The sequence below is a fragment of the Thamnophis elegans genome, chromosome 4 (assembly GCF_009769535.1).
Source record: "Thamnophis elegans isolate rThaEle1 chromosome 4, rThaEle1.pri, whole genome shotgun sequence".
Lineage (NCBI taxonomy): Eukaryota > Metazoa > Chordata > Lepidosauria > Squamata > Colubridae > Thamnophis > Thamnophis elegans.
This window is the reverse complement of record NC_045544.1, coordinates 136,057,315-136,072,598: the sequence shown is the minus strand read 5'-3', so window position 1 is coordinate 136,072,598 and position 15,284 is coordinate 136,057,315. Positions and strand designations below refer to the sequence as shown.

General features: G+C 46.2%; 1 protein-coding gene across 2 annotated transcripts in view; it reads right to left on the bottom strand.

Annotated features, from left to right (window-relative positions):
• Positions 1 to 5,214: 5,214 nt before the first annotated feature.
• The window catches only part of INTS2 (integrator complex subunit 2), a 53,574-nt gene continuing 43,504 nt past the window's right edge, over positions 5,215 to 15,284 (bottom strand). For both annotated transcript variants that reach the window (XM_032215999.1, XM_032216000.1), the window contains 6 exons: positions 14,287 to 14,476; positions 12,373 to 12,672; positions 11,085 to 11,192; positions 9,449 to 9,554; positions 6,306 to 6,482; positions 5,215 to 5,800 (listed from right to left, as the gene is read on the bottom strand). In XM_032215999.1, coding sequence (XP_032071890.1) covers positions 5,640 to 5,800; positions 6,306 to 6,482; positions 9,449 to 9,554; positions 11,085 to 11,192; positions 12,373 to 12,672; positions 14,287 to 14,476 — 1,042 coding nt within the window. In that variant the 3' untranslated portion in view covers positions 5,215 to 5,639. The remainder of the gene's footprint in view (positions 5,801 to 6,305; positions 6,483 to 9,448; positions 9,555 to 11,084; positions 11,193 to 12,372; positions 12,673 to 14,286; positions 14,477 to 15,284) is intronic.

Sequence of the window (15,284 nt, the reverse complement as noted above, 5' to 3'; positions counted from 1 at the left end):
CTTTAAAACCTGTGGACTACAACTCCCAGAATTCCCCAGCCAGCACGGTTTGGCATGGGTGGACTTCAACTCCCAGAATTCCCCAGCCACAGTTGCAAAACATTGATTTATTCCTCTGCCCTTGGAGAAGAATAAGTGTCTCAGTGGCTAAGACACGGCTTGTTGATCAGAAAGGTCGACAGTTCGGTGGTTCAAATCCCTAGTACAGGTCTGTGTGAGCAGGGGGTTGGACTAGATGACCTCCAGGGTCGCTTCCAACTCTTACTGTTTATTGTTTAAGAGACTGTAATCAGAGATCCTTCTGCCTCCCCCCCCCCCAAATAAAAAAACAGCTTATGCTCTCTGACTCTATCCTTATAATGTATTTTCTGCAGGGAAATCCAAGTAGTCCTCGATTTACAACCATTCATTCAGTGACCTTTTGAAATTATAATGGCATTGAAAAAAAGTGACCTTCAATCAGTCCTCAGACTTATAGACAACCTGACAGTACATACACAATCCTGTGCTTGGCAACCAGCATGTACATTCATGATGGTTGCGTCCCAGTGTCATGTGATCCTCTTTTGCAACCTTTCGACGAGCAAAGTCAAGGGGGAAACCAGATTCACTTAACAACCGTGTTACTAAGTGAAGAACTGAAATGATTCGCTTAAGAAACGTGGCGAGAAAAGGCGTAAAATGGGGCAAAAGTCACTAACTTTTTATTTTAGCAACATGAATTTTGGGTTCAATTGTGGTCGTAAGTTGAAGACTGCCCAAGGATGAAATTTAGCAGGTTCTGGAGAACCAGTAGCGGAAATTTTGAGTAGTTCTGAGAACCAGCAAATACCACCTCTGGCTGGCCCCAGAGTGGACTGGGAATGGAGATTTTGCAGTATCCTTCCCCTGGAGTGGGGAGGGAATGGGAATTTTGCAGTATCCTTCCCTGGAGTGGGGAGGGAATGGGGATTTTACAGTATCCTTCCCCTGGAATGGGGAGGGAATGGAAATTTTGCAGTATCCTTCCCCCTGGAGTGGACTGGGAATGGAGATTTTGCAGTATCCTTCCCCTGGAGTGGTGTGGGCATGGAGTTTTTGCAGTATCCTTCCCCCTGGAGTGGGGAGGGAATGGAGATTTTACAGTATCCTTCCCCTGGAGTGGGGAGGGAATGGAGATTTTGCAGTATCCTTCCCCCTGGAGTGGACTGGGGATGGAGATTTTACAGTATCCTTCCCCTGGAGTGGGGAGGGAATGGAGATTTTACAGTATCCTTCCCCTGGAGTGGGGAGGGAATGGAGATTTTGCAGTATCCTTCCCCCTGGAGTGGACTGGGGATGGAGATTTTACAGTATCCTTCCCCTGGAGTGGGGAGGGAATGGAGATTTTACAGTATCCTTCCCCTGGAGTGGGGAGGGAATGGAGATTTTACAGTATCCTTCCCCTGGAGTGGGGAGGGAATGGAGATTTTGCAGTATCCTTCCCCTGGAGTGGGGAGGGAATGGAGATTTTGCAGTATCCTTCCCCCTGGAATGGTGAGGGAATGTAGGGAATGGAGATTGAGTAGTTCGGAGAACCAGCAAATACCACCTCTGGCTGGCCCTAGAATGGACTGGGAATGGAGATTTTGCAGTATCCTTCCCCTGGAGTGGGGAGAGAATGGGGATTTTGCAGTATCCTTCCCCTGCCATGCCCACAGAAAGGGTATTATTATTATTATTATTATTATTTTGCATTTCACCACTGGGACTTCCTGTATTTACAAGGGCGGGTGGCAGCATCCGAGATCATGGGATCGCCATTTGTGAGTTTCCCAGCTGACAAAATCAATGGGATACCAAAGGTGTTTTTTTCCCCCCCAAGAGGCAACTGGATTTTCTGTTTTTTCTTTAAATACGTTTCGCGTCTCATGCCAGAAGCTTGGATGAAGAGCTGAAGAAGCTTCTGTGATGAAAAGTGAAACGTCTTCAAAGAAAAAACATTTTTCTTGGGGGGTGGGGGGTGGAAGCACCTTTGAGACAATTCATTGTGTAATATAGGCAGCCTTGCATTTACAACAATTGAGACCATAATTTCTCTTGTTCCGGGAGGCAATTGTTAAAGGAGAGTCAACCTGCTTGGCCATGTGGCCCACAAAATCATTGCAATTGTTAAGTGAACCATGCGTCATTAAACAAATCTTGCTTCCCCTGCTGACTTTGCTTGTTGGGAAGCCAACATCTTCCCAAATGGTGATAGAAACATCCTGGGACACTATAGAGGTCATCAATACATGCTGACATGCCAAGATTTTGATCCCATCACTGTGGGGATATCCCAAAGGTGCCGTCTTCAAGAGACCACTGGACTTTCTGGTTTTTCTTCGGTTTCGCATCTCATGCCAGAAGGTTGGATGAAGAGCTGAAGAAGCTTCTGGGATGAGAAGCGAGACGTCTTCAAAGAAAAACCAGAAGGCCCAGTTGCCTCTTGGAAAAAAAATACAGCACTTTTGGGACAAGCATGACCTGGATAAGTCCAATGGGATGTGCTTTTGACACAACTCTTGCCACCTTATGGTAAGCTTATAGCGACATCTTGTGGAGATGGAGTTGTGGAGAAGAGAATACTTGTAGCTCGCTCTCTCTCTCTCTTTTTAACAGATTAACAGAGTTGGTGGTCTAGTACAGTGTTTCTCAACCTTGGCCACTTGAAGATGTCTGGACTTCAACTCCCAGAATTCCCCAGCCAGCATTTGCTGGCTGGGGAATTCTGGGAGTTGAAGTCCAGACATCTTCAAGTAGCCAAGGTTGAGAAACACTGGTCTAGTATTAATTTTGATCTTAATCTCTGCTTGTCTGGGTATTGACTGCTGGTGAAGAGATGACAGGGCAAGATGCTAGTCTATAAAAAAGAGAGCAATCCCCCCACACCCTTCTGCAACTGATGATGTTACCCATTTGGGGAATGAAATGTCTGCAACAAAATAGCCAAGCTCAGAGAATGCCCAAAATCACTGCAGGAATGAATATAGACACATACCCTACATGCGTGAATTAGGGAAGGTGCTCACAAAGTTAAAACGACCAAACGTGAATAAATAAGCATCCAAAACCGAGCCGAGGTGGCGCAGTGGTTAGGGTGCAGTACTGCGGGCCACTTCAGCTGACTGTTATCTGCAGTTCAGTGGTTCTAATCTCACCGGCTCAAGGTTGACTCAGCCTTCCATCCTTCCGAGGTGGGTGAAATGAGGACCCAGACTGTTGGGGGCGATATGCTGACTCTGTAAACCGCTTAGAGAGGGCTGAAAGCCCTATGAAGCGGTATATAAGTCTAACTGCTATTGCTATTGCTAAAACCATGAACAACAAATTGAAATGGTTAAAAACCATTTTGGAACGAGCTCCCCGTGGAGATTCGGGCCCTCTCCACCCTTCAGGCCTTCTGGACGGCCGTGAAGACCTGGCTGTCCCAGCAAGCCTGGGGTTGAGTTCCCCTTCCCTACTCGAATTTGCTGTGTCTGTTGTGCTTTTAAGTTGTTCGTATTGTCTGATTGTTTCTGTCTTACTTTTTGTAATTTCCCCTCCCTTGGCTTTTGTTCAGCCGCCCCGAGTCCCTTCGGGGAATAGGGCATCCTACAAATTGAATAAACTCCAAACTCCAAACACATATTAACCAAAAGCATAAAACATGGGACAGTGTCGAACTTATGAGTAATACAGCCTTTCTGAAAGATCGCTAGCGGTGTCTTTAGTTGAAACGCCAGTACAGCTGAAGCCAATCTGATCTTAGGTGAGTTTTTTTTTTTAATGCTCTGCCCATTGGTTTTTATTATCATTATTTTTTTTTCTACTGAAACAATCAGGTCAAGTTTATCATGCTTACGCCGCTTACTCAACTCCCACTCTAATTGTAAAACAATGGACTTTTATTTAATTTGAGTCGGCTTCGAGAACACAGCCAGTATGGGCCATGTCAGGGTTTTGGGAAAGTTGGGCTATTTTTTCCCCCTCCACTTTAGTGATAAATTCCCAGGTAATAGAAGCAGGTGGTTGTTTTGTAGTGTAATTTCGCTTTGCAATAATTTGTCCATCCAAGTAAATTACTGATAAAGTAACCTGTTTTTTTCCCTGACACCTCATCCATTTATTGCATTTCTATCCTGCTGTAATCATTTCAACTCTCAGCAGCTGCCGGAGGTTGAAACGGAGAATATCAATCTTAAACACTATGATCTACCGCCTTTTTATACTATGCATTCAAAAGGTTTATTTGGGGGTTGGGGGAATCTACAGCTGAAATCTGCAGCGGGCTGAAATAGGCATACCAATTTAGTAGGCAATGGCCGCAGTTTTTAAGTGATATCACAAAATAGAAACATGTTTGATTTGTGATTGCATACTAAAAGGGGCAATCATTTTCGTATTTTAATCCAGAGATTTCTAAACTTAACAGTGCGCAGCAAGAATTATTTTCAATTAACATATAAAATGCATATCCCACTCTAGGCATAACTCGGGCAAGTCCTCAGCTTGTGACCATAATGGAGCCTGCCCATCAGGTCGTAAGTCGTGAGGCTTAGTAAATCGGATCACCCACATGACTGACCTGATTGTATGACCTTTTCTCTCTCTCTCGTGGTGTTAAGTGAACCCATGGTTCTCTCCAGTGGTGCGTTTCCAAAAATTTTCTAACCTACTCTGTGGGTGTGGCCTCCTTTGTGGGAGTGGCTTGCCAGCCATGTGACCTGATGGGAGTGGCTTGCTGGCCATGTGTTTTCTCTCTCTCTTTCCTTCCTTTTGTCTCTGTCCCTTTTTCTTTTTTTTTTCTTTCATCTCTCTTTTTATTTATTTATTTATTTTTCCTTTCTTTCTCTCTCTCTGTGTGAGTCTGTGTGTGAGTGATGGGTTTCAAAATTTTTTAGAACCTCTTCTGTAGGTGTGGCCTGCTTTCCGGGTCCACTGGTGGAACCTCTTCTAACCGGTTCGGTAGATTTGACGAACCGGTTCTACCAAACTGGTACGAACTGGTAGGAACCCACCTCTGGTTCTCTCTATGGGAGTGTCTCTTTGTCTCTCTGTCTCTCTCTCCCCCCCCTCCCTCCCTTTCTGTCTCTTTTTATCAGCTTCTTTTGAATGCTTGTTCATTGTTCCACAGATTAAAGTTCTATCTCAATGTTAATGTGATGATTGATAGTTGTTATAGATGGAAAAAACAACAACATGTATATTTTTTAAAAATAAAGTTCTATCTCAAATTTAACTTTTTCAATTTTAATCCAAGATACGGTGGTGCCAGTTGAAGAAATATTTTTAAAAACAAAAAGGGAATCCAAGTGCCCAAATGATGTTACATGGCAATCGTGGTTTGTATGGCCTCCTCTTAGAAATGCAAGGAAACCTGGATTCCTGCAGCAGGAAAAGGGCAACCCCAGACCATCTTCCCCCTGCCTTTGACCCATCATGCTCCGCTTCTCAGAATCTACAGCCAGGATGGCTTGTCTGAAGAGAACAGATCTTCATCGCCCCAGTCTAGAGATGCTTTCTCTGAAAGCAGCGGTGGTTGACTTGTGGTTTAATGCCGCAGTGGTGAAAAACGTTTCCAGATAATCCTTCATTTTACTTTGACAAAAAACCCACGTGCGTCCCGCGATTTTGCCACAGCCCGACCCATCCAGAGGTGCTTAAATGGCCCCGACGCTCATGTTAATGATCTCAACAAAGGTATTTTCAATGCAGTGACAGAGTTGGACGTTGGGGTCTGCGCTCGAGGTCCCTCCTCCAGTTTTGTGGGTCGTGGGAAGCCTCGTCTGTTCCATGGGCTTTTCCTTCAGTTGCTGGAGGCCTAGAGGTAAAATATTCAGGGCAGGAAAGGTGGGGGAAAAAATAAACCAAGTTAAACACGTGGGAGAGTGGAAACGTTCAAGTGATATTAGGCATAAGAAGGTGATGGTGAATCTTTGGCAGGTGTGCCAGAGGTGGCACGCAGAGTCCTCTCTATGGGCACGCACACCGTCATCAGCTGGTATTCGCCGTGGACACTGGCGTGCCGGAAATTGGCCTAAAAACAGCCAAAACGAATCAATTTTCCGGGCCGTTTCCCGGCATTCTGGAAATTTTGCAATGGTTTTTCCCACAAGAACCATTACAAAAATGCACTGAAAACGCCCCGAAATCAGCCCCCAAAATAGCCACATGCCCGCCGGCCAGCTGGTTTTCAGGTTTCCGGTCCTCCAGACCCATGCCCGTGCATTCTGGTTTGGCCACGGATGCCGAAAAGGTTGCCCATCCCTGGCACGAGCCCAAGGGCAAGCAAAGACGACTGAAAGCATTGAGAGATGGTAGCTTACGTGTAATAATCGGATCGAAATCCCTCGTTTCTGTGGCCACGTCGGAAGCACAAACTTGTCCAACTTGGATGAGGAGGGACATGATGTCTTCGTACAGCGGAGGAAAAGCTTGGCAGAAGGAGACCAAGCAAGGCAGGGTAGGCATAAAAAACGTGTAACGCTTGGCCTCGGTCAGAACTGTGGAGACCACAGAAATAACAAGTTTGAAAAGAACGGTAGTGATTTCCAAAAGACGGTTGCTTACCGTATTTTGGGGAGTATAAGACGCACCTTTTCCCCCACCCTCCAAAAGAGGGTGAAAATTTGGGTGTGTCTTATACACCCACCCTGCCCACCCACCGCCTCCCACCCTTTGGCCTCTGCTTCCCAACAGTTTACCTCCTTGCAGCAAACGCAGAAGCAGCAATAGGCTATGGCAATCCTTGCAGCCTGAAACAGCTGATGGTTGGGAGGCCTGTGCTGAAATGGAAAGTGAAACTTGCTGTTTGCTGCAAGGAGGTAAATTCCTGGGAGGCAGAAGCAGATTTTGGTTTTCTTCTGCTGATCAGCCTGTTTGCTGCAAGGAGGTAAGCCAATAACTATAAATGCCTATAGAATGTTCAAATTATTAGACTTATTTTTTTAAAGACTGCTTTATTATTGTTCTAGACAACTTAACGAAATGAAGCTTTTTAAAACAAATGCTTGATCTAAAGAGGCCCAGTGCTATTGTATCTTCTTTTAAATAGCAGAGAATAACATATACTTCCAGAAAGCACATCAATTTTAACAGCATCTGTACAAGTATAGTCTGAAATGTAACACTACAAACAGTGTATATTGTCTGTGCTGTTTGCTGTTTGCTGTAAGGAGGCAAATTGCTGGGAGGCAAGAGGCAGATTCCCACCCCCACCCCTTTGTTTTCCTCTCCAAAAGCTAGGTGCGTCTTATACTTCTGAGCATCTTATATTCAGAAAAATACGGTAACTACAGGTAGTCCTCGACTTATGACCAACATCGGCTTCTATGACTAGGCAAGGAATTATTAAGGGAAGTGTGCCTGATTTTACGACCTTTTCTGCCAGGGTTGTTAAGTAAATCGTAGCTGCTGCTAAGCGAACCATGCGGTCGATAAGCAGATTCGGCTTCCCACGTGGATTTTGCCTGGCAGAAGTTGGCTGGGAGTATGGCAAAAAGTGGCCACATGACCATGGGGTGCATCAACCGTCATAAATACATGTGAATGGCCAAGCGCGCAAATTGTGATCACGTGACTTCGCAATGGAAATTTGGGACTCAATTGTGATCGTAGTCTTACTGAGCCCAAAATTTATGTTGGTAAATGAGACATCTGTTAAGTGAGTTTTGCCCCATTTTACGACCTTTCTTGCCACCGTTTTAAAGCGAATCACTGCCGTTGTTAAGTTATTGACATGGTTGCTAAGTGAGTCTGGCTTCTCCATTGACTTGGTCAGAAGGTCGCAAAAGGGGATCGCATAACCCCGGGACATGGCAACCGTCATAAATGTGAGTCCTTTTTACTGAGCATCTGAATTGTAATTACATGATCATAGGAATGCTGCAATGTATGACCAGTGCAAAAAATGATAAGGCACTTTTTTCAGTGCCGTTGTAACTTTGAACGGTCACTAAATGAACTGTCATAACTCAAGGACTACCTGTAAATACATACTAATTCATACAAACTATTCTTCAAAGCGCCTGAGGGCACAACAAGAAGCAATGGCTGGAAACTAATCAAGGTGAGAAGCAACTTAGAACTGAGGAGAAATTTCCTGACAGTGAGAACAATTGATCAGTGGAACAGAAGTTGCCTCCAGAAGTTGTGACTGTCCCAACACTGGAAGTCTTTAAGAAGATGTTGGATAGCCATTTGTCTGAAATGGTGTACGGTTTCCTGCCTAAGCAGGGGGTTGGACTAGAAGACCACCGAGGTCCCTTTGAGCTCTATTCTAAGATTTGAAGTAAAGCACCTTGCGTAGAAGATGCAGTGGTAGTATCCCACAAGCAGAGAAAGTGTGAATACCACTTTATAAAGCCTTGATAAGGCCACACTTGGAATACGGCATCCAATTTTGGTCGCCATGATTTTAAAAAGGATGTGGAGACTCTAGAAAGAGTGCAGAGAAGAGCAACAAAGAGGCTTAGGGGACTGGAGACTAAAACATATGAAGAACGGTTGCAGGAACTGGGTGTGTCTAGTTCAATGAAAAGAAGGACCAGGGGAGACAATATAGCAGTCTTCCAATATTTCAGGGGTTGCCACAAAGAAGAGGAAGTCAAGCTATTCTCCAAGGCACCTGAGGACAGAACAAGAAGCAATGGATGGAAACTAATAAAGGAGAGAAACAACTTGGAACTGAGGAGGAATTTCCTGACAGTGAGAACAATTAATCAGTGGAACAGAAGTTGCCTCCAGAAGTTGTGAATGCCCCAACACTGGAAGTCTTTAAGATGATGTTGGATAGCCATTTGTCTGAAGTGTTGTAGGGTTTCTTGCCTAAGCAGGGGGTTGGACTAGAAGACCTCCAAGGTCCCTTCCAACTCTGTTATTCTATTCTCACCACTGTCAAACCACTCACTAAGTCTGCATTACTATTACTATTAGTCTTCTCATCGTTCCTATCACCCATCTCCTACTTATGACTGCAGGACTGTAACTTTGTGGCTTGTATCTTTACGATTTATATTGATATTGATTGTTTCCTGATTTCTTATTTGTATCCTATGACTATCATTAAGTGTTGTACCTTAGGATTCTTAATGAATGTATCTTGTCTTTTTATGCACACTGAGAGGATCTGCACCAAAGACAAATTCCTTGTGTGTCCAATCACACTTGGCCAATAAAGAATTATATTCTATTCTACTTAATTCCATTCCATGTTCTGTTCTGTTGTTCTTTCTATCCTGTCCTGTCCTACTCTATTCTATTATTCTATTCTATCCTATCTTATTCATGGCAGACAACGTAAACAGACTGGGGGAAGCAACGTCACTCAACTCACCAGGAAGGGCAAAATGGGTCCTGCGTTTCCCCCACTACAAACAGAGGTCTGGTTCCAGAAATGGAATCCCACCTTTGACTTTCCAGCACTAACTAGGTCCCAGGGTTAGATTTTTCCAGGGCTAACCTGCCTTACCTGTCAGCAGGGTTCCCATGACATTGATAGCCAAGCGTGCCACGCTGAGAGACTTGGGTAGTGCATACTGAATGCACAAGTAAGAAAGCAACTGGATAGCGAAGATCTGGAACAGGGAGAAGCAAACCATTCACTAAGGCTGCATTGCTATTACTATTAGTCTTCTCATCGTTCCTATCCCCCCATCTCCTCCCACTTAGGACTGCAGGACTGTAACTTTGTGGCTTGTATCCTTACGATTTATATTGATATTGTTTCCTGATTGCTTAGTTGTACCCTATGATCTTTTTATATACACTGCGAGCATCTGCACCAAAGATAAATGCCTTCTCTGTCCAATCACACTTGGGAAGGAAGGAAGGAAGGAAGGAAGGAAGGAAGGAAAAGAAAGGAAGGAAGAAAGAAAGAAAGGAAAAGGAAGGAAGGAATGAAAGAAAGAAAGGGAAAGGAAAGAAGGAAAGAAAGAAAGGGAAAGGAAAGGAAAGGAAAGAAGGAAAGAAAGAAAGGGAAAGGAAAGGAAAGAAGGAAAGAAAGAAATGAAAAGGAAAGGAAAGAAAGAAAGGGAAAGGAAAGGAAAGAAGGAAAGAAAGAAAGGGAAAGGAAAGAAGGAAAGAAAGAAATGAAAAGGAAAGGAAAGAAGGAAAGAAAGAAAGGGAAAGGAAAGGAATGGAAAGAAGGAAAGAAAGAAAGGGAAAGGAAAGGAAAGAAGGAAAGAAAGAAATGAAAAGGAAAGGAAAGAAGGAAAGAAAGAAAGGGAAAGGAAAGGAAAGAAGGAAGAAAGAAAGAAAGAAAGAAAGAAAGGGAAAGGAAGGAAGGAATGAAAGAAAGAAAGAAAGGGAAAGGAAAGAAGGAAAGGAAGAAAGGGAAAGGAAAGGAAAGGAAAGGAAAGAAAGGGAAAGGAAAGAAGGAAAGAAAGAAAGGGAAAGGAAAGGAAAGAAGGAAGAAAGAAAGAAAGAAAGAAAGAAAGGGAAAGGAAAGAAGGAAAGAAAGAAAGAAAGGGAAAGGAAAGGAGGAAAGAAGGAAAGAAAGAAAAAGGAAAGGAAAGGATAAGAAGGAGGGAAGGAAAGGAAGGAAGGAAAGAAAGAAAGAAAGAAAGAAAAGGAAGAAAAGAAGGAAGAAAGGAAAGGAAGGAAGGAAAGAAAGAAAGGAAAAGGAAGGAAAGAAAGAATGAAAGAAAGAAAGAGAAAGGGAAGGAAGGAAGGAAGGAAGGAAGAAAGGAAAGGAGTCAAGAAAGATCTTTAAAGCAGGCGTGTCAAACTCAAGGCCTGCCGCTGGGTTCCAACTTGTGGGCTGCTTAGATCCGGTTCACGGAGCCAGCCTGGAAGTATCAACAAAATGGCCGGCAGTGCCTATGGCGGCAAAAACAAGCTGTGGGGGGCCATGCACAGCCCCCCTCTGCTGCCCATTTTCAGCCTCTACGACCTCCTGCAGCTGAAAATGGGCTGCGGGGGGGGGGGAGGGGGCGCACAACCCACTTTCAGCCTCCATGTTTTTGGCTGGCAGAGAGGCTGCAGGAGGCCATGGAAGCCAAAATAGCCAGCCTGGGGGACGGACGGACGATTACTCGTGCGCCTCCCCCCTCCCCCTCACATACGGGGAGGAGAAGGGGGTGGGAGGCAGCTTAGTGAGCGAGTACCTGCTTCTCCAGTTCAGGCTGAGCAATCAGTTCGGGGATGAAGTCCAGGCAGATATGCATAGAAGGGATGCCAGCCACGGTTAGGGAAAGCAGCTCACAAGGGTAGCCCTGTTTGAAGAGAAAGGGGAGAAAAAAATGGGCCCTGCAAGACACCTGGCTTAGCCCCCCTGCCTGTTTCAAGCCAAACCAGAGGAGAATATTTGGAGCTCAGGGTGGACATGAGAAGTCCTGGGTGTTTTCTTGCAGACGTTTTATTACCCAACTCGGTAACATCATCAGTGCTAGAAGGGAGTGAGGATTGCAGAAGGGACGAGGAGGATTGATTGATTGATTGATTGATTTTATTACATTTATATGCTGCTCTTTTCCCCAAGGGGACTCAGGGCGGCTCACAATTCAAATCAGGGGAGGGGGGTACAATAAAGAAGACGGAACATAACAATACATAATTTAAAAAACACACAACAGTCATACCATTCGAGGGGGGGGCAACAGCTCTTTAGCCCCAGGCCTGTCGGAACAGCCAGGTTTTAACGGCTTTGCGGAAGGCCTAGAGGGTGATGAGGGTTCGAATCTCCATGGGGAGCTCGTTCCAGAGGGTCGGAGCAGCCACAGAGAAGGCTCTCCTCCGGGTAGTCGCCAGTCGGCATTGGCCGGCGGATGGAATTCGGAGGAGGCCTAATCTGTGGGATCTAATCGGTCTAGTGGAGGTAATTGGCAGCAGGCGGTCTCTCAAGTACCCAGGTCCAATACCATGAAGGGCTTTATAAGTGACCTCCAAGATCCCTTCGGAGCTATTGTATTGCATTGCATTGTATTGTAAACCCATTGAAAGCTATTCAGTGATGGTGAATCTTTTCGGTGCCAAAAAGGGAGCGCACATGCTTGTCTTGGACATGACCTGGAAGGGGAGCTGCCCAGTGGGCATGCGCGCAGCGGAAATTGAACTTCCGGTTTCCAGCACGCTCCTGTGCACCAGCCAGCTACTCTTCTCGTTAATGGCCCGAGCGACAATCAGTTAGCCAGAGTGCATGCTCACACCGAAAACGGAAGACCAGCTCTTCCAGTTTCGGGCACTGCCGCACGCACAAAGCCAGCTGATTGACATGGGCGCATGCACGCCAGAAACCCGGAAGAGGAATGGGCGATGCTGCGTGTGCCAGGCGACATGGTTCCACGCGCCACTTTGGGCACACATGCCGTAGATTCGCCATCACGGGTATAGATGGTCCGGCATGGCATGAGCAGCCAGGTTGTCGAAAGAGCAGCTGAAAACACAAACGCACACCTGGAAGTGGACCAGCTTAGCGATGTTGGGGTCGGCGATGAACATCTGGTGCACGAGGCAGCAAACCAGGCACTGGACTTCTCTCAAGTTGCAGAGAAGGCTGTCTTCTACGTCCTCTCCGTCTCCTCCTCCTCCTCCTCCTTCCTCCTCCTCCTCCTCCTCTTTGACCGGCTTGTTTGGAGGACTGTGGGCGGCACTTCCCGGCTGGCTCTTTAGCCGCCTGGTGGACTTCCTGCCCAGGGGACTTTCTTCTTCCAAAGGCAAGCAAATCTCCAGGAGGATCTGCACTGCGGCACTATCCTGGAAGAAGGGAAGTCAAGAGCAACCAAGCAGGTTTGAGACCAGGGCATGGCCGGTGAGGGAAAGCAACTAGGAGTCAACATCCAGCTCGAGAATCCAAATAAAACCCCAAGTTCATTTCGTTTCCGAAAATCTTACTGTTTACTGAATGCACTGCCTGGTAATGTCGAAGCAAAACTACCGTATTTTTCAGAGTATAAGACGCACCTTTTTCCCTCAAAAAAGAGGGTGCAAATCTGGGTGCATCTTATACACTGAATACAGCATTTTATGCCTCCCAAAACCCCGCCCTCTTCAACAAAATGGTCGTGCAGAGCCTTTAGGAGGCTTTCAGAGAGCTCCTGGGGTCTGGGGAGGGCAGGAATGAGTGAAAAACGGGCCGTTTTTTGCTCAATTGTGCCCCTCCCACCAGCCCCCAGGAGGACTCAGCATCCTAAAGGCTATTCATGCCCCCTTTTGAAAAACAAACAGGTCCGTTTTTGTGAAAAATGGGCTGTTTTTGGGAGGTCTGCAGAGTGCAAATACTTATTTAAAAATTTTGCCTCTTCAAAACCTTGGTGCATCTTAAACTCTGAAAAATACGGTAACTCTGAAATTCCCAGGCACCAGTTCATAGAATGAAACAATAATTTTTCCAGCCAAACCCCCAACCTCTCATGTCTTCCAATGAAACAAGTACACTTTGTTATGGGAACCGTCTGCTTCAACTCCACACCTGTTGTGAAGTCCTTGAAAAGGTTTCATTTCTCCAGCCAACCCATTCTAAAGCAACATCTCCCCCAACGCCGGGTGACTTTGGGTCTCTCTCTCTCTCCCTCATCCTCCCTTCCTTTCTCTCTCCCCCCTCTCTCCCTTTTTCTCTCTCTCTCTCCCCCTCCCTCCCTATCTTCCTCTCTCTCCCCCCCTCTCCTCTCTCTCTCCCCCTCTCCTCCATCTCTCCATCTCTCTCTCCCTCCCTCTCTCTCCCTCCCTCTCTCTCCTCCCTCTCTCTACCCCATCTCTCTCTTCTCTCTCCCTCTCCCTTCCTCTCTCCTCCCTTTCCCCCTCTCTCCCTTACTCTCTCTCCCCCTCCCTCCCTCTCTTCCTCTCTCTCCCTCTCTCTTCCCCCTCTCTTCTCTCTCCCTCTCTCCATCTCTCTCCTCCATCTCTCCATCTCTCTCTCCCTCCCTCTCCTCTCTCTCCCCCTCCCTCTCTCTCCTCCCTCTCTCTATCCCATCTCTCTCTTCTCTCTCTCCCTCCCTCGCTCTCTCCCTCCCTCTCTCTCTTCCCTCTCTCTCCCCATCACGCACACACACTCTTTCTTTCTCGAACTCTGTCTTTCTGTCTTTCTCTCTCTCTGTCTCTTTCAGCCTACCCTACACACTGAGTTGCTCTTGTGGGGAAAATAGGAGGAGGAAGGATATTAAGTATATTCACCATCTTCAGTTATCTATAAAGTAATAAAGGTGGGATAAAATGAAGGCTCCTTGGTGCTCTCTGAGCTTGGTCGTTTTCATTATCCAAACTAGGGAAGATCTTGAAACAATTCAGCTTCGAAGGATTCTCAACCAGTCTGCCCAGCAGCTAAGCTGTTGAAAACTGATCCTTTCAATGGCTGGATGCTTTTAAGATTACCTGGGCTGCCAGCAATGCGTTTTTCAATTCTTCCCGCGTGACTTCGGGCCCTTCCAGACCCGTGACGTTGTTTTGCAAAGGCTTGACGTCCTGATCGGCCGTTTCTTTGAGGTGGGCGCTCAGGTAAGCTTTTGAAGCCAGCAGGTAGCCGTTTAGCATATGCAGGGTGATATCCATCAGAGGCGGACACCTGGGGGTGGGGGCACAAACAGGGGAAAGACATAGAAGGCAAGAGGGAGAAAAAGAAGTAGAGGTGTACATGCAGTCCTCGTTTAGCAACCTGTTCAGACCTGACTCCCAAACACCACAAATCCTCCATAGTTAAATACTGTAATTTTCGGAGTATAAGACGCACTGGAGTATAAGACGCACCAAGGTTTTGAAGAGGAACATTTTTTTAAAAAGTTTTTGCACTTTGCACACTTCTCAAAAATGGCTCATTTTTCGCGAAGGGCATGGATAGCCTTATAGAGTGCTGGGGAGCTTGGGGGGGGGCAAAAAACGGGCCATTTTTTCACTCATTTCTGCCCTCCCCAGCCCCCAGGAGCTCTCTAAAAGCCTTCTAAAAGCTATGCACGGCCATTTTGGTGAAGGAAGGGGCAGAGTTTTGGGAGGCACAAATTGCTGTATTCAGTGTATAAGATGCACCCACATTTTCAGCCTCTTTTTTGAGGGAAAAGGGTGCGTCTTATACTCCGAAAAATACGGTAAATGTTTTCTTTATTAGGAGCGCCAGCAGCCTCGGCAAAAAGTCTCTCTCATATACAGCAGCCTAAGCAGGCCATCCGGCAGGGAGATGAATAGTTGTCTGCCACATCTATTCATCTCCATCCCCTGCCTTTTATCCCCAAAGCTAGGGTGGGGCTTCGCTAGCAGTAGTGGCTCTCCCCTCCCAAAGGCCGTCCCATAGATTTCCACTGCTCTCCTCTCCTCTGCCCTCTGCGCATCTGAGCGTCATGCACTGGACCCAGCTGTTCCTCCTCTTCCTCATCAGACAC